Source organism: Coloeus monedula (genome assembly GCF_965178545.1).
Source record: "Coloeus monedula genome assembly, chromosome: 1".
Lineage (NCBI taxonomy): Eukaryota > Metazoa > Chordata > Aves > Passeriformes > Corvidae > Coloeus > Coloeus monedula.
Genome location: NC_138781.1, coordinates 132,542,312 through 132,561,791, shown reverse-complemented (window position 1 = coordinate 132,561,791; position 19,480 = coordinate 132,542,312). Strand labels below are relative to the sequence as shown.

The 19,480-nt window shown below is 38.8% G+C and overlaps 2 protein-coding genes across 4 annotated transcripts in view; one reads left to right on the top strand and one right to left on the bottom strand.

Annotated features, from left to right (window-relative positions):
* The window catches only part of CPNE3 (copine 3), a 32,966-nt gene extending 28,735 nt beyond the window's left edge, over nucleotides 1-4,231 (bottom strand). For 2 of the 3 annotated variants that reach the window (XM_082289709.1, XM_082289711.1), the window contains exon 1: nucleotides 4,174-4,231. The gene's annotated coding sequence lies outside the window, so the exon portion shown is untranslated. Of the gene's footprint in view, nucleotides 1-3,894; nucleotides 3,988-4,173 lie in introns of all 3 variants that reach the window. The other variant, XM_082289710.1, reaches the window with a different exon arrangement.
* Nucleotides 4,232-4,331: 100 nt separating this feature from the next.
* Nucleotides 4,332-17,905, top strand: RMDN1 (regulator of microtubule dynamics 1). Its single transcript, XM_082292994.1, has 10 exons — nucleotides 4,332-4,607; nucleotides 5,246-5,357; nucleotides 8,045-8,132; nucleotides 9,082-9,241; nucleotides 9,890-9,979; nucleotides 10,611-10,666; nucleotides 12,727-12,814; nucleotides 14,164-14,194; nucleotides 15,512-15,645; nucleotides 17,706-17,905. Exons 1-10 carry the CDS (start codon nucleotides 4,488-4,490, stop codon nucleotides 17,742-17,744), a joined length of 918 nt encoding a protein of 305 aa, XP_082149120.1. The 5' UTR covers nucleotides 4,332-4,487; the 3' UTR covers nucleotides 17,745-17,905.
* The last annotated feature ends 1,575 nt before the right edge of the window (nucleotides 17,906-19,480 follow it).

Here is a 19,480-nt window from a genome sequence, read left to right as displayed (position 1 = left end):
CCTGGAGAAAAGGAGGATCAGGGACAACCTTATTGCTCTGTACCCTGAAAGGAGGGTATAGCCAGATGGGGGCTGGCCTCCTCCCAAAGCAACAAGTTACAGGAAAAGAGGACATAACCTCAGGCTGTGCCAAAGGAGGTTCAGGTTGGACATCAGGCAGAATTTCTTCATGGAAAGTACTGATAAGCATTGGAATGGAGTGCCCAGTGAGGTGGTGGAGTTGCCACCCCCAGAGATGTTCAAGAAACAGCTCATTGTGGCACTTAGTGCTATGGTCTAGTTCACAAGACGATGATAGGTTAAAGGTTGGACTTGATGATCTTGGAGGTCTTTTCCAACCTAAATGACTCCATGATTCTCATAGTCACTATTTTGTACGCAGGAAGGAATAAGAGCATTCTGAATTAAACAAGTAAATTATGCTGATAAAACCCTAATGACCATACCACTCATTTTACTGAGGATTATGCCAATCAAAAATAAAAGCTAATATTTAAGAAATCTGAGGTATATGTGTACATGAGAACAGAAGCACAGATTTCTGCATGGGAAATGAATAATCTACTTACACAAGCTTTATGATACTCTATTGAATTGGTAGGACACTGGTATAACAAGTCAGGCTTGCTTCCGTGTATAGAAATCCATCACTAAGTTATGTTGACAAAGAACATGTTCGGAATTCTACTTAAAAAAAAACCAAAACCAACTGCAAAGAAAATATTAATTTGACTTCTAGGACACCTGCTCACAAAATTACTTCAAAACAGTTATTTCTAAACATCCTTCTGCTGATTTTTTTTTTTAAATCCTGTATACATGTGTTTGCCCTTTAAGCACATCTTTAATCCTTGGTTCTTCCCAGCACCTTCCTCCCACAAAAGTATTTTAGGTGATGTTTCAATTCAAGTGAGCTAAACTGGAAAAGGTAATACTGTGCCTTCAACAAGAAAATTAAGAAGTACAGATCTCCTGAGTTCAAAATTCAATTATTTTAAGCACAGAGCAGCAAACCAGAGGAACATGTGTTTCTTGCATATACGTTAATAGGCTTTATCAGAGTATCTTCATACCAATTATTTCATGGAAAACAACCTATTAACTATGCAGTCTGAATAGTATCTTAAATTGTGTATTCTTCATTGCAATTTCTCTGTGTAGAGCCACTGACTGACTGACTACATAATTAACATTACCCACAAGAAAGAAAAACTTCTTTCTCACTAAAATTTGCAGTACTTTACTGCAGAAACAAGATGTAGGTGAACACATGCTTTAGACTAATCCTTTTTACAGTTCGTTTCAAGGGATGTTGTGACACTTCACCATTACAACTACTAGTTCCTAAAAATGAGTTACAGTAACTTACCACAGAGCTCTGCCTCTGGGCCTCTCAGCCAAAGGCCAAACCTTCAACCAACAGTAGCATTAAAACGTGAAATGAAAGAAAATTAAAACCAAGAATTGTTATTACCATAGATCAATCAAAGCAAGAGGTTTGAAGGCATATGGTTTGAGGAACTACAGTTCCTCTTAAAATAAATAACCTGTCCAACAGTTTTATGTATCCATGACAGCAGCACTGTAAAGATTACTCAAGAGATACTCAGAGCTTTTGTTAGACAATAATATATCCTAAATATTATAAAAGTCCAGCAAGAAAAGTCCTTTAAGATTTTAAGAACAGAGACCTGATTACTGGATTTGTCCTATTCATTAAATTCTTTTTTTTTAAAAAGGTAACAGCGGATTAGAGTAAGTAGATCAAAATCAGTGGCTCCCAATGTTATTTATGCTCTAGCAAACCTGTGCATCCTTACACAGCTAAAGGATGCCTAAGAAAAGTCCATGAAATCAGTATCCCGCAATGGTCCAGCACATCTCAGTATAAGCAATAACAACACCTTGAAACCAACAATCACAAAATTGCCCTTCACTATAGCCCAGAGGTATTTCAAACCTTTCTATATGCAAACCAAGAGCTCTCCAGTCAGCAGCCCTTCACTTCTGTATCACAACAGCTACTTGAACTCAGCATTCCCTGTGCCTTAGAGGCATCATTCATGCTCTGCATATCCACAGGCAGTGGCTCTGAACACAAGCACACAGCAGTCATGCTAATTCCTGAAACCATCAGATAATTGCACATATGCTAATCACCTGCCACGAGGAATTTATAACAACCCTTCTGGATAGGGGAAGTATCAGAAGCAAACTGCCGCAACTAGAACTAATTCAGCTTCCTCCTAACTGTGCCTTTGATAAAGCACTGAGTGAACATGCACTTGAGCCATCTATGAGATGGAATGGATCTACAGGATAGTCTTCCTTCAACCACAGAACAAAGTATGAAGCAAGTGATCCAAATCACTAAAGACTATTCCTTAAACAGAAGCTTGGATCCAGCAACCAAGCCCCAAAATTCCTCTATTCATAAATCCTTCAAACACTTAATAATGCCCTTTCAAAATGTCTGAGCAACAGCATCTCATCTAAAGCAATATTAAAGATAAACCAAAGAAATCAAATAGAATCACAGAGTCGATGGAAAAGACCTTTAAGGTTATAAAAAACCACACTGCAATTCTACTTCCTGTCTACTTGCTTGCACAAGCCACACCACACCTTCAAATGTCATGCTAGGAGGGGCCAGTATTAATCTTTACCTAACTGATCTAAGAACAGAAGTAATTTTCTTGGGTATAATTGGAGCTAATATCTACAAATACTACATTGATCATACGTTACTTATGTTGGAAGAGCATTCTGACTTTCACAGGAAATAAACAGGAAGGAACAGAAGGTAGCTTACTCCTTAACTTTGTCCCTGAAGGTATTTCCTTTAGGAAACCATGTAATGACAGCATTTGTTCCTAAATCAAATTAAGGCAAAAAAAAAAAAAAACAAAAAAACTCCATCCCAGATATGTGTACAGTTGAGATTTCAGTTGTATTACTTCTAACACTATGGCTTCCCTTTAGCATTCAATTCTGGAGAAACATTCAGCATAAAAGAAGGCTGTACAAACACTGTGGTACCCATTCTGCTACTTTGGAATTCTGGCAGATGACATTTAACAACACCTTAGTTATTCAGCCTACCAGAAATAGATTTATGCTTTTGATAGCTGAACTGAAATTAGTCTAACAGTCATCTATAATGAACCAGTATAGATTAATTGTAAGATACTCAGGACAAACATACTTGTTGCAAAACTGCATTCTTCCTAACACCACAACAGATAAACAAAAAGACTTCTGTCTCCTACTCCTTGAACATCTTTCCTGCCTCTTTTTCTTCTAATGCTTGTTGGTGTTCTGCATGGACTTTGAAACATCTTACCGCTGTGATTATACACGTATGAAGTTAAAATTTAAAGCTCCAACTGAAAATAAGACTAGCTGGGATTAAGCTTGACTATATTTACTTTTACTAAACAAACTTCCTGCACCACCACAGAAATATCTTTAACTCGAACCTTCAGGGACATAACCCCCCAGGAAAATAAATGTAAGTGTTGGAGGAAGGACAATACACATTACTTTGAGGATACTTAATGTACTTTGAAAACAGGAGTATGTAAACAAAAGTGAAGAGGTTTCACATTTTAAAACTTTTCCCTAGTGGAAGAGTAAGTTATGACAACATGAACTTTATCTAAGGTTTGTCTTGCATATATTATGCAACTACAGTGAAGAATGAAAACAACCACCCACTCAACCAGCAGCTCAGAAAGAACAGCATGTGGCTTTCAGGAACGATGCTGACTCTCGACAGCCTCCTCTGCCAGAGGTGAGAGTGCTTTTCAGAGTGGCGTTTACACCGCCACACAGATCGGCACTGCAGACTCAAACCTTCAGGCCTACAGCTCTAACTTCACCGAGTTCCACTACCTGCGGGACGGCGGATGGGGCAGCGATTCCTCGATCCCCGCAGCAGCAGCCGGCAGCGCGCTCCGTGTCCCGGCGCAGGAAGTGGGGCCGCACCTGCGGGGACGTTTCACGCGAGGAACGGCTGGGACAGCAGCCGCCCGCAGCCCTGCCCTGCCCTGCAGCCCCAGCCCCGCACGGCTCCCGCTGGACGAGGCGGCGGAGCCGAGAGCGCAGCCCCCGCGGGACACGGCGCACGGCCGCAGGAGCGGCCCCTGCTGCGCGGCCAGACCCCACCCTCACCTGCAGCGCGGAGCCTGCGGAGCCTCCGGACCCCCGACCCGCGGCGGCCACACCCGCGCGGCCGGACACGCTCCGCCCCGGGGCGCAGGCGCAGAGCCCCCGTGTGTTCCCTCCCCCCCCGGCCCGGTAGACTAGGCGGTCACTCGGGCCCGGCGTGGCTCGGGGCCCGGCTGCGTAATGTCCGGCTCTCGGTACGGCGGGCTGCCCGGCCGAGCGGATGGCCCTTGCCCTTGTGTGCCCCCGAGCCCGGGCAGGGCCGCGGGGCGGAGCGGCTGCTCCGGAGGCGGGGGGCGGTGCTGGCGGCGGCGGCGGCGATGGCGGTGTTCGTGGCGGCGCTGGCGCGGCTCTTCCGCCGTGGCTCCGCCGGCCTGGGGACGGCGCTCCGGCGAGAGGCGATGGGCGGCCCCTGCGGCCGGGGCCGGCGGGGGACCGAGGTAGTTGGGGTGCCGCTCGGTGCGGGGCAGCGCGGCCGGTTCGGGACTTCTTGGAATGCGCTGCCCAGGGAGGTTGGGGAGTCACCGACCTTGGAGGTGTTGAAGGGAAGACTGGACGTGGCATTTAGTGCCATGCTCTGTTTGACGTGGTGGGGTTCGGTTGTAGGTTGAACGGGGTAATCTCAGAGGCTTTTTCCAACCTAGATCACTCTGATTCCCACGGGGCGTGGCCGCCGCTCGCCGCCGCGGGGCCGCTCCGCCGGCATGAGGGAGGCGGGTGGAGGCTCCGGCATCGCGGGGCGTAGCGAAGGACTGGTTTGGTTGTGCGAAAACAGCCCTGGGCTCGCTTGAGCAATACGGGTTTGATTTTTGCTTCTAAACTTGTGTTTGCTCCGTATTTACGGTTTATATTCAGTCTAGTGCTGTGTTCGTGTTTTCGGGTGTAATCGTGAGCTTCTGTTGAATGTACTTCAAATGTACTCGCTTGAAGTGGCGTTTTGTCTTACGGGGTTTTTTTAATATTTTAAAGTCTTCTCTTTGCTCAAAATCTGAAATATAACCAGTGATACAGACAAGAAACACCTTTTTTATCTCGGAGTGATAATGTTCATTAATACCTGTCTTATGATCCTACACAGGTGCTTAGAAAAGGCCTTCAGAGGGGGGTTGTCCTTTCAACAGGGTCCTTTTTGGTTTATGAAGCTCATAAGCTGATTTCTGGCTTCGCTGAGGTTCATGCGAGCTTCAGAGGTAATATTTTCAAATTTTGAAATATGTTGGTTATTCTGATGTGAGACTTACAACTTTTAGTGCCAGAATTATAGCGGGAAATGGTGTAATGCTTTTGATTTTTTACATTAAGACTGCATGCAGTATAATTTCATGACGAGATGCTTTTGAATTGGGTATGAGTAGTCTGGTAGCACTTCAACAAGTGATTATTTCAGGTGTCGTGGAAAGCACATCTAGTCGCTCATCTTGTCAGGGATAGAACACATGCACAAGGTGGATGATAACTGATTTGCTGTCCAGTCTTTAAGTAACTTATTAAAAAGATATGGGTCTGTTAGGAATGCAGACCAAAACTTAATCTATTTCTAGAAGTTTTAAACTAGTTCATGTTTTCAGTATGAACACTGTGATTCCTGTTTAATCTAGTTGAGCAACACCAAGATAGCGCTTCATACAAAACTGAGAAATGTCTTCTATTTCTCTAACAGTAAAAAGGGGGAAGCAAAGCCTTGCTTCACTTACCGGAGAACAATTGAACAAATGGTAAAATGCCTTTTCACATCCTTTCAATAAGGATAGTCTCCCTGCTGGAAGGACAGTAGCAATATCTTAAAAGGGAATATTGTTGCAGACTTAGAACTTGTCTGTCTACATAAGGATTTTCAGAGTCAGCCTGACTGAATGGAGAATGAGCATAAACTGGATGTGCGCTCACTGCATAGTTGAGGTAGTAGCCAGGTCAGGTAACCTGTTTCTCTGTGTCTCAAAAAGAGGAACATCTTAGATGTTTATACAGATAGAAATAAAAATTCAGACAATAAATTTTTGAATGGATAAGGAGCTGTTTCATGTGCTATAGCAGAAGGAGCATCAGTGAGTAGATTTGAAATAGCTACTCAGTACACAAATAAGAAATAATAGTAATGATGAATAAATAATTGATCATTTGTCATGAGGAATATAAATAACACCGCTTAGTTGCCTTTTCAGTGCTCCCACATGAATCTGACATTTACATTGCCAAGAAAAGCAATGCTAATGGGCTTTCTATACAAGACATGTAATAAATATGGTGAAAATAAGGGTAAAATAGAAATACCTGAAAAATACTCTAAAGTAATAAAAGCATGATTTGCATAAAACAGCTTATGGGAGATGCATTCAGAAGTTTTGAGTTTTGATCATTTAGTCATTAGATACGTTAGTAGTGTTCAGGTCAGCAAGCAAACATAATAGTTCAGTGAAGATTATACTGAAGATGTACCACAAAGCTCATTTTGGACACTAAAATCCAGAGTCCACATAGACTGTTATCTTATCTTTGAAAGGGTTGAAAGAAGACATTTAGAGACAGCAAGGTTAAAAATTATCCAGAATGCACTGATTTATATTCTAGGATCTTTTTGAAATGAAGAGGAGGCTTTTGTGTTCAGTAGCCTTCAATGTTTTGCTTCTTCTGTAAAAAAAATGTGCTGCCTTTAAATGTGGCTACCATATTTAGTAGGTAACTAAAAAAGGAAAAAGGAAACCTTATAAACATGATTAATTTCTTTGGAAGGGGTTAGAGCTTACGTTTGACGTCTAAGTTTGATCATGGACCCAGGCGTAATACCAAAGAGACAATAAGCATAGGTAAAAGGTCCGTAAAAAATTAGACAAGGTTTTTGACATAAAAGGTAATTTTTTAATGCTTTAATGTTGGCAGAAGAGTAAACTTGAGGTTTGTTCTTCTCCTGTACAGTTACATACATCAACAAAATTACCTATCTGCTTCCCTTTGGGTATTTTTCCTTCTAATTCCATCTTTTCTCATGTTATAATCTTCTATAGTGTGGTGTTTATAGTTCTCTTTCCTGTATGCTGTTCCAAGTACTATATTAATTTATGTATTATTATATTCATCCAGTTGTGGAAATTATATTCCCCCACCACTGTTGTGTTTCAGAGTATTTTCTAGAATAAGAAAGTACTGTAAAAATAATGGTACTTAGTTCATAAATTGATACTCTAGAAAGCCAGTTGTGATTTTCAAAATTATTTTTGCTTTTAATATCTTGAACACACGGGAGTTTCAGTAGATTAATTGTATTTTTTGGGTTTGTATTTGGGAAAATCCTAAGGACTTCAGTCTGAAAACCTTTAAGCAATGTTTTGTTTTGGCTTGTGAGTAAATAATGGGACCCACTCAAACTGCAGTAATATTCTGGCAAAACTATGGAGCCATATTGAGAATGAAGAATATTTTTAAAAGTTGGGGTTTTTTTCATTGCTATTGTAAGATTTAAATTCTCTACATATACTAATCAAGGGGTTTTGTTACTCTCAACTCTGTTTTACTTGCCCTCCTGGTCCATTTTCCATACATTATTTTTCTTTTCTGCCATTTTCACATAAGTTAAAAAATAACTTATTTGTAGTAGTCTGATGCACTGAGAAAGACACCTTGGACTGTTAAATCTGTTCAGCATCCAAAGCTGTGTTGCTGAAAGCTGTTGTAGTTTCACTAGAGAGGCACAGATTGTCATCCTCGTTGTGCATTGTACGTGTTGCTTACTCAGTCCTGCTGTAAGTTGTTTGCAATGATGGCCTAAAAATGAGCTACATCATTTTCAGCTAGGTTGTCCTGATCTAAAATGTTTTGGTGGTAATGTCCTAATTAACTATAATTTGTTCTTCTGTTTCCACAATTTTAATTCCTTCATAAGTGGAAGATGTGATAGAACAAGCAGACTACCTGTATGGGAGTGGAGAAACTGAGAAGCTGTATCGGTTGCTGGTTCAGCATAAAAATAGGTACTTCACTGCCTTGTGACACTACTGTGGCTTCTTTTCTGTGCTCTTCTGTATCAGTTTTTCAACTAATATTCTCACTGTGGAATGCTGGAGAACCTATTTTTCACCCTTATGGAGTAGGAAAGAAGGACTTCTGATCTTTTTCCTCCTAATGGAAAAATGAATGAAGGAAGAGCTGGTAGTTGTAGAAGGTGAGGGTTAACCCTCAAGTTTTTCAGTCCTGCTTGTTTGTTTTGTTACTCTAAAAATCCCTTAAAATATACTGCAAAAATCCTGAAAGACTTTAAAGTCTCTATTAAATTAGTAAGCCAAAACTAAAATGGTAGTTACCTAAAGTATAGTGAAGTGTAAGCAGTGTTACATAACAATATGTTACAAAAATAAAACTTAAGATCCTTTAGCTTTGACTATAACCTGCCATACACCATTTGATATGGTGATATAAATAAATACATAAATACACAGATTTATGTGCTGGTGGTATGGCTCATCTGGTTTTTTTCAGTATTTTTCTAGGAAGGATTTAATAATTTAAGTACAATTAGAGGAAAAAAAGATGCATAATGTTTTAAGTATTCCAAGTAGACATCAATACAAATCAGCAGAGTGCATCTAGCTAAGAACAGAGTAGCCCTCCTTTTCCTTCTGGTGTTTTGAGTGGTACCACTGGGGTTTCCAAATCTGTGTATTTTTTTTGAGAAAACAAAGATCTTTCCTGCAGATATGTTTGCTTTGCAGACCAGAATGGCAGAGCAAAGGTATTGTCAGACAGTCTGTAATGGTAGGCTTTCGTTTGCTGTTTGGTACCTTGGGGTTGTACATAGCATAGCATGACAGATGATTCACTGTTGTCTTACCACCCGCTTGAGATATACTTTGAAAGACTCCTTTAAGACCTTTTCTTTGTTTCCAATTGCTTTAAAACATCAGTGTTTCTGTTCCTAACTAGTGATGATGCAGAGTTGTTATGGCGGCTGGCACGGTCGTCACGGGATCTGGCTCAGCTTGGTAGTACTTCTGCAGAGGAGAAGAGACAACTGACATATGACTCCCTTGAGTATGCAAAAAAGGCACTTGAAATAAATGAATCAAATTTTGCAGCACACAAGGTGAGCCATGCAAAATAACTGAAATCTTGTTTGTTGATTTCTGCTTATAGAAAACAGAACAAATGTCATTGTGCTGTTTTAGCAAACTTCAGCATAATTTATCTTTTCAGTTGAGAATGAGTGAGACTTCTAGTTCTTCCTAATGTTTTTGGAAGATCTGAGTTCAGACTTTTCCAGGGGAACTTCCTCTAGGGAAACAGAAACTGATGCAGTGTGTGCAGGACCATGGAAAGAGGTGACTGATCAGGGTGATTACAGCTGATGTAAATTAGCTCCTCCTGCCCTGATGTAGCCTTAAAAATGTTGTACATCCCACATTCAGCATGCTGTTCCTGGGCTTTGTAGAGTTTCACTGGAAGTATTTCAGGCCTTGGCTTCATTCTGCCCTTTTTTTTTTTGGTGCTGCTTTACTCACAGGCAAAGAGGTAGCAAAATGTTGCCTTGGTATCTTGGATCAGAAGAGGATGTTTATTCCCTTACACATGAAAACCAGCAGCTTGCTCTGATATTGATTCATCTGTTCACAATAAACACCTACTGCTTGTTGTCATCTGTGGTGGTGGCAGCTGTTCTGGTTGCAAGCTTTTTAAAATGTACTATTAATATAATGCTGTGTTAAATGTTTTGGTTTTGTTTTTTGAATTACAGTGGTATGGAATTTGCCTCAGTGATGTTGGAGACTACGAAGGAATCAAAACTAAAATTGGAAATGCTATTGTCATCAAAGAGCATTTCCAGGTAATGCAGCTTTTTGCATATGACAAGATTAATGTGTCCAATATGTAGATTGTGTGACAGCTGGTAACTAAGTTTTGGTAACTAAGAACCAAAAGTGTACTTCTGTTCAGACTTCCTAGTTCACTTTGTTCTTTGGGTTACTGTGACATATGCTCCAGAAATGCCCCAGAAACAAGGAGTACAAACTCTCTCCTGCAGTAAACTACGTTGCTTTAGAAGGGAGTCTTGAAATAGCTGAAGTGCTTTAGACACCTCTTAGGACTAGATCAAATGTAACTGATATTGAGAAATGGCTGTGTGGCTGTCCTTTTAACTGTGGATTATGTAACAGTAAAGGACAAATACTGGAGAAGATCATGGACTACTAATTTTATATCTGAACATGCCAAGTCTCAAATGCAACTTTTAGTAACCTACTAAAGAGAAGTGCTTAGACATCTGTCAGTGTCATCAGATTTTTGGAGCTGAGCTGCTTTAGTTGTGCACTGAATAAATAGTGTATTGCCTTGAAATTCTACACACTATCAGTCTGGTTTAATTAACAGTAGAATAACAAGTTTTAAATATATTTTAATCCACATATTAGAACAACTTCTTCACATGTTGTGTTGCTTTTTTCTCCCCTCACCAGAGAGCCATTGAACTGAATCCAAAAGATGCTACAACAATTCATCTTATAGGGATTTGGTAAGATGTATTTTCAAACTAAAGTTAGCACATGGCAAAGAAAAATGCAACAGTTTAAGATACCTTGCATGAATTGCAGAACTACTTGGAATAATTTAGAATGTGCTTGTAATTGATACAAGCATGAAAACATATTGAACAGATATAAGACATCATGCCTTGAAATAGTCTAGCTGTTAATTCTTATGCAGTTCAAAAAGATGAAAAATAATTGTTCATTTAATTTATTTGTATGGAACTATTAAAAATTCATTTTGCAGTCGTTAAGTTAGCTACATAGAATCCAAAGTGGGCATCAGTGATAGTGAGTAGTGCTCATTTTGTTCTGGAGTACGTGAATCGAGTCAAAACTCAACACTGAATTTACCTTGAATTTCAGTGACAGCTGCAACTTAATACAATCTGTGAAAAACTATCAAAAGTGAGATGTATTCCGAAAATATTTCTGTTATTATCTGTCATGATACAGTATTTAAAAAGTTACGTTAAATAAAGGGAGCTTATATATTATGTATTAACCAAAAATCGTTGAAATTTAATTTACTTCTCAGTGAAAATAGTACTAAGAATTACTGTTACATAGCAGGCAAATGGACTGGAAATAGAACTTTCCATACTAACCAGGGTATTCTGTGTAAGTGGTGTGATGGAAAGCAATATAGTTTATGTGTTAGTGAGAGGCTCCAGACAGCACTTTTGGTTATTTGCTTGAAAAAGACCAAAGGTGTTACATTGTTTACAGGAGATTTCTATTGTAAGATTGAGAGGTTGAAAAGAAAGAAAGGCAATGTATTTTCACCATAAAAATATACTAAAAACCACAGTCAATTTCTCTGTCATTTTTTTTGACTCCTGCGTATCGGAGAAAATGACAATCTACTGCTCCAGAGGTTTTTACTAGTTTAGAAACTTTTTTTTTGGCATCCACCACTCATTCCCACATGATCTAAGAATTGCTATAGTCCAGATTTCTAAGCATAAGTATATGCTCCCAGCTGACTAAGCCTCAGGGTCCATTTTGAGATAGGAAGCTTGTTCTGAAAAGTACTTAAGACATTGTTCCTAACGATAATTAGAAAAGATGATCAGAAATGTGCGATTAATACTGCTTTTGGCTCTAAAATATTCCCATGTTGTATATTTAAATGTACTCATTGCTGAATTCCAGAGCCATCTTGATCTAAAACTGACATTTAGTATCAGCCAGTTCTTGAGATTTTTCTCCTTTCTCTTTCTTATCTGTCCTGGACTGAATCTCTTTTTGATTAGGCACATCTAATGACACAATTTCAACTCAGACTGTGTATTCCATGTCTAGCCCCCCTCTCCTCCAAACATTTTCAGTTACTAATTTTTCACCTCCTCTAGAATGCTCTATTTTACACAGTGAGTAATAATTGTAATCTCATCATGGGAGGCTACTAAAGTGAATAGCGTTGTTTAATGTTTACACCCAGAATGTTCTGTGCACTTGAAATGCTTCAATAAAAATGTTTAATCCTTCCAGCACCAATAAGATAGGTGACTGACTGATTGATTACCTGTGTTATTTAGTAGATAGAAAAACAGCATAGCATGGCTTAGCCTAGAACACAGTGGTTTGATTCTTGAATTTATTTTCATTCTTATAGATCAGAGTCTCAGGAATGTACTGCAGATCTACTTTGTATTAATAATTGAGAAAAGCAAAGTAGTGTTGAGGTAAGGCAATGACATTACTCGGTTGTGCTGTTTTTGCAAATACATTAGAACAAAATACACATAAATCATTCAAGCTCAAAATCTGTCTCATGCTTAGTAATTGTCCCAGTTTTAGCTAATGTAGTTAGTTCCCAGTAAAACACACACCAAAACTTCTTTAGTAGCAGCTTCAGACATCTTGTTACTTTCTTGTACAGATGTGAGAACGTGCTTATAGAACTTGCAGTGTGTCTGCAGTTTTGACTCTTGGAATCAACAATTATGACATCCAGTTTTTATGTCCAACAACAATTATGAGACTGTTGCTCGAAAACAAGAGAAATGTGAATTTTAGATACAAACATGTCTTTTTGCTTCAGGTGTTACTCCTTTGCTGAGATGCCATGGTACCAAAGAAAAATAGCTGCGACGCTGTTTGCCACACCACCAACCTCCACATTTCAAGAGGTACAGTATGAAAATGTTTCGCAGATTATTATTCCCCCCAGAAAGCTAATGATAGACTTTTTACTTATTTTCCTGACACAGCTGGCCTCTGCTTACAGAATAAGCATAGAGTTGTGAGTTTACAACTGTCAGTAATAAAATGAGAATATAACAGGACAGTAAAGGATATCTAAAAACATAAAAACCTTCCATTTTCTTCAGCTTTATTATGATGATGATTTCTATTATTTATAAATTGCTACACAGAAAAAAAAACCCAACCAAAGAAACAATTAGCACACACAGAATAGTGAAAATTATTTCATGTAGCTTGTGCAATAGAAAATAATAAGCTATAAGCTATATGTAACTTAGTTTGTATTCACTGTCATGCTCTGTTCCAGATAACTGTCTGTACTAGTCCAGTGCTGATGATTTATACAGTGGTGTTATGCCATGTACTTATTTGCTAGCTCTAATAGAATTTGTCCCCTTATATTAAATGCAAAAAGCAACAGCTTGCTTTGTTACTTAAGATGAACAAATACCCTTTCATTCTCTGGCCACATATGGTGTGGAGTTTTCTCAGTTGAAAGTAGTTTTCTTCATCTTTTCTATGAAGATTTCTGCTGTTGTACACCCTAAAACATGCTATCCAGATGTTTATCTTTTAAAATAGTGTGTCTAAACCAGTGTTTGTCTAAACCAGTGTGGATCTTACTTAAACGCTCGTACATATATAGAAACTTGACAATACAATTGGTAATAGAAAAGTTTGCTGCAGCTGTTTTATCTTTGTTTGTTTAGAGCAACCAATAACTGTTTTGTTCTCTTAAAGTGTGGGGGCAGGAGTCACTAGAAAGTAATTGTAGAAGACTGCTTGCTGTTACACAGAAGGCAATTTAAGAACTGATTGAAAAAGAAATAAAACTTTTTAATGGAATGTCAAGCTTGTAAGTTTTGCTGAAAAAACACTCTCAGAAGAATACAGAGTGTCAGCCAGGATTTCAAATACTACCAGAATCATGCCAGTCCCAGCATTCAGTTCTGTAGCACTTAAAAGTCGCTGAAGAAGTAAACTTGTACTGCTGAGACTTCTGCAGTTTCAGTACAAAATCTGGTTTGTAGATATGTCCGCACTTTCAAGTTCTGTGAGAGCTTTTTCCCTCCAACTAATACCATTAGGAAAAGGTAGGGATGGACTGAAATTTCATATATGCTGGATGGGAAACTAGTTGAAAATGTGTGGATATCATAGATCCACACATTTTCATAGGAACTCCTTCTTCAGGTATGTGCATAAGGCTGTAATTTGACTATTGTGTTGAGTTTATTCTCCACTTTAATGAGCACAACTTTGTCTTTTACAGGCTCTTCATTACTTCCACATGGCAGAAGAAGGTAATACTTGTGACTTGTTTTGACTGAAAAATATCTGTTAGGATTGATGACTTTTCAGTAAAACTCTAGCTGTCAATATCACCTTAATTACTGTAGCCACCAAACCCAAAACAGTAGCATGTGATCCGCTGATAAACGTGGTGGGCCAGTCGGCACACTGCGCTGTTACATTGGAACATTTTATCAGAGATACTTAAAAATATGTTACACACTTTAAAAAGTATGTTACACACCTAGTATACACCACTTACAGTGTAACATGAAGGTTTTTTCAGAGTAAGTATTAAAGTGAAATTTGTACCTTCCTGAGAATAAAGTACTCTTCCCCAAGGAATTCAACTGGAGTGCAGGGGGGCAGAAGAAATTAAAAAAGGGAATTCTGTGTTACTTTTTCAGAATTTTCTTAGAGTTCAAAAGTTCTCTGTTCTCTAAATAGAAAATAGAAAAAGCAGACTTTTTATTATTTCAGAAGGTATTATGATCAAGAGTGCCAACCTGACAGTTAAACTGTCCACATGATATAAAATAAAAAATGAACATGTTATTTCTCCAGGAGTGAAGCCATAAGCAAAACTGACTAGCTGAAAGATAAAGGAAGACAAGGGAAGACAGTGTTCTATGAAAGATTTGTACATAGTTAAATCAGTGAAGTTCAAAGGAAAAGCTCATAGTGTGTCTTCCCCTGGGTGTCAAGTAATGCAGCTGTGAACTGGAACAGTGAACTTCATCTCAAAATTTGCCTCCAAAACACCTCCATATGTTTTGAAACCTTACCTTAAATCCAGCAGCATGGAGAGCCTTTGCTATAAGTATGAACAGTAGACAAGACTACTCTTTAATAATGAATGATGCTTTATAAAAGCAAGCTTTGAATCTTTCCTTAAAAAATGTTTTGTGTAGATACAAGTAGTTTTGTTTTCTTCTGTGCAGCAAAAACTAAGCTGGTATCTGTATGTGCTAGGAAATGTGCCCTATTTTCCCTTGCCTTTACCTGCTAAGCTGGTTGCATTGCGTGTTGTATGTGCTAGGTCCAGAGAATCCAAAACCTGCAAAGCAAAGCTGTTATGCCTTAAGCTCACTGCTTTGCTCTTTGTGAGGAATCTAGTGTTATTTATTATATTAATTAACAAGCTGCTAGTTAGTATAATTGCTTATGAGACCAAAATCTAGCAAGTGAAAGTTTTACATTGGCTTCCTTCTGATCCAAAGCCAAAATACTCTGTTTTCTGAAACAAGTACCAAAGTATAGTATATAGTATCAAAGTATAGTATGCTGCTAATTTTCATCTAAAGATTTTCATACCTGTCTCTATGCAGCTGATCCAAATTTCTACAGCAAAAATTTGCTCTTTTTGGGGAAAACATACTTGAAGTTAAACAATAAGAAGATGGCTCTTCTGTGGTTAAGCAAAGCAAAGGAGTATCCTGCACAGACAGAGGAGGACAAACAGGTAGGAAGTTAAGAATTGTAATAGTACAATCATATATTGTACCCAACATGTATGACATCATGGCAGTGGAATGTTTTATAAAATTAGCTCAGAGGAAATTATAGTTTAGCACCTATAATTCAGAATCACATCAACACCAAAAAATTCTAGTATGTTACCAGCCACCTCTGAAAACAGTGGTTGGAAATAATTTTGTTTTATTCATAGTAGAAAACTGTTATCCTTTCTTCTTCATGGTAGTTTCATATTGCTAACAACAATCCAGCCTTAGCTGTGTTGCTGAAGTTCAGGCAGGCACCTGCACTAGCCGGTTTCTATGTGAACACAGATTGACCTTTCATATGCCTGAAAATGGGTAAGGTAGGAATCACAGTTTGGAATAGCTAACAATCATGTGAACACAAGGAAGAAAAAACCACAGATGTACCAAACCTTAACATTGCAGTCCTTCCTAGGCCCCTAGGGAGAGATTCAGACAATCTGAATAAAACAAATTAAGGAAATGTGTCTTGGACAGCAAATCTGGCAAATGCTAGATGACATGAGTCACTTAATTACCCTTTGAAACTGCACAGAAGGATTCTGGTTTGGAGGGTAGGCATCTGCTTCCTACATAAACATTCTAAGTACTTCCAGGAGAGGTAATCCATTAGGTTTGTTCATACCTGGTAATGCATTCAGTATAAACCAAAGCAGGTGAAGTTACCTTTCATAAACAATCCTGTTAACATCAGGAGTAACAAAGCCTCATTTCCAATTCATTTTTCTTATGGTTGATTGACTTCTATTTCATTTAGCAGTAAGCTGCAGTTGAGATGCACATTCTGAATGTCCATACAACACTCTGAATGTCCTAATCGTAAGAAATACTTTTGGTAGGATTTTGCATTTCACACCTCAGAAAAAACACTACTGAGGTAGTGTTTCAGAATCGCTCTGTAGATTCTCTAGTCAGCCTCAAACTGTTTCTTCCAAAAGTGAGTTCCTTTAGTAACAACTTTCAGTGGAAATATGAGTGTTACATTCCTCCAGCGCCTTGCAAATTGTTTAGCAATTTAATAGCCTAAAGGAGTAGTGGTCTCAGGTGTGTGTGAAATTGGTCAGTTCTTCTGACAGTTACTAGTAGCTGGAGGCACACTTGAAACCAGTGATCCTAAAAACTTGTCTTTCTTTAGGAACCATACAAAAAGTACAGTGAAAGTGAATTCTGTGCAGTAGCCAAGTTGTTAAACCGCTGATCTGCTTCAGCTACTTGTGGCCTCCGGGTACATCTATTTCCTAGTATCTTAGAGGGGTGCAGAGCTGCTGAACTGAGAAAGGTGGTATTCTGCCCATTCTCTGGGTGAATGTGTACAATGCAAAATTCATTGGGAATTAGACTTGATAGTCCACTCTGAAGGAAACTGGCCTGTGCAAAGACATTTGAATTCTTGTCTCAGCATAACTAGGTTTTCTGAACATTTACCGCAGATACTCAGAGGTATCTGGCCTACACTGTGTGCATGGCTTGCTGTGTCAATACCAGAAGTTTGTTGGGCTGGAGGTTTTTATGTGGTTTGAGGAGGCAGGAGAGGGTGTTGAGAATTTTTTGCTGTTTTGTATGGTTTGTTGTCGAGGGGTGTTTTAATATGAATGTTAGAGATCGTACTAAAATTTTATTAGGTTTTAACCAGAAACCTTAGGCAAACAGAGCCTCAGAAGCACTTCTTAGTTGCTGTCCAGAGTGTTGGAAACCCTAGGTTGGTTGGGTATGGTCAGAGGTGGGACAGCTTCCTGCATGCTACTATTGGACTGTAGCAAAATCAAGAGCTAGTATCTGTATTCAACAGAAATAAACTTCATTTATATAGTAAATGAATTACACTGAAGGCACTGGCTTAAGTGTTTTATTCCTATTCATGTTTCAAGTATTGAGCATCTTGAACTACAGAAGAAAAATGACTACTCCTAGGAGTGTTCTGAATTTACACAACTGCAGTGAAACATTTGGGTGCTTGTGAGGGAAGTTTTGCTAGAAGAGCCTGTAACTGGCACTGTTATGTTACATTTATTTCTTTCAGGTACAGAAAGAAGCTTTGGAGCTGCTTAATTCTATATAAGAAGAAACAAGATAATGGGAATTCAGTGCTTCAGGTTTGAGCAGCATAGGAAAAAGCCCCAAATACTACTTTGGTTTATTGAAGCTGTTAATCAAAGTATAGCCCAGACCTTCTATCTCCCTCTAATTTCTATTAAACTCTGAACTGGAAGATCTGTTTCATTATGTGATCCTGTTTGTTGATTTACATGGGAAGGAAAGGGGCTTCATTCACAAGCAGGGTCTATAGTTAGACAGAAAAGGCTGGGAGAGTGATTGCATGGATTTTTAATTAAGTTTTTTACACTTCTAAACTACAAGTTATTTATGAGGAATAACAAGAAACATGACTAGCATGAGTTTAAAGAAAGGAGGGACAAGGTCATGACATAATTATAATCCTGAAATTTTTTCTACAGTGTTTTCCTGTGAGTTTCAATGGCCTTCAAGAGTAATAGATGCTCCTACAGATTTATCATTAAGGCTGCACATATTAATTTCAATACTCTTAAATGCTAAGTGTTTGACTTTGCAGAAAGTGTTGTGTTTTAAAATAAAAAACGAAGGAAAGAAAACAGTAGGGAACATCTAAGAAAATCCCTTTATGGGTGATATCAGCATGTGCAGTGAGAAGCTTTCTGATGATGTAGTGGCTGTAAATGTTTTCTGGGCACACACCGTTTACCCTAGACTGTGACCACAGGATGAATACACACTCCCAGTACATCAGAAAGGAACTACCGTGTGGAAGCATATGGACTTCTGTTTGTAGACATAAAACATTCTTCTTGGTCTTTCTACTATGTTGGCAGGAATTTTCACCAGAAACACGAAGTAACATAAGTTAGGTGTCCAGCCAAACAATATATTCCAATTACCCAAGAGAAGAAGAGGACCAGATAATGAAAAAATGGTAGGCAATCAATTACATGTGGTATTGCCAGTACAACAGTATAGAAAAAAATTGATTAGAAATACCTAATGTTTGCTTTACTAGGAAAGGGTATTGCAATCTATAGGAGGAAGATGAAGAAGAGCATAAATTGCTTAGACTAACAAACCAAGCCTGAGCTAAGTCAGTAGTAAAAAATCATGGTTGAGAGAGAATCTGGGGCTTGAATTAAAGCCTGATGTCACAAAAGTACAGTTAAAAGAGGGTTTTCTCAACTACCATAAAGTTATTATTATTTTTCTATTAGTAAAGCTTCAGAATGAAGTCCTCTATGTCACAGTCTCTCACGGTGGATGATACAGTGTTTGAGAATTTTCTGCATTCATGTTCTACAGAAACATCTGCCATACAGAGAGTTTCTTCTGTTAGCTTTGTGACAGAGGCACCTTTACTTAGGTGCCTTGTGCGGCAGCAGAAAAAAGAAGAATATCCAGGTACTGAGTAACAACTGTGGAGGGTGTAGTGAAAAGCATCTGAGTTGCAGGAAGAAAGGAACCAACAAAACCCATGAACTACACACCAGCTCCTTCAAGTAGTATTACCTCACTGGTTCCCTGGTCAGACCTCCAGCCATTGCTGCCTTCCCTCTTTTGGCTGTTTTACTCACTCCCCCCAAATATAGGTGAAATATGCAGAATTCAAATGGGAAAAGAAAAAATTACAACATAGTCTTACTGAAATTCCCAGAAAATTCAATTACAGTACATACATGCACACAGGTATATTAATTTTGCTTTTTTTTCCTCTGTAGCCAGGAGGTTTCAGTTAGTCCAATTCACAGACTTAGTCTGTGACTAATTCATAGT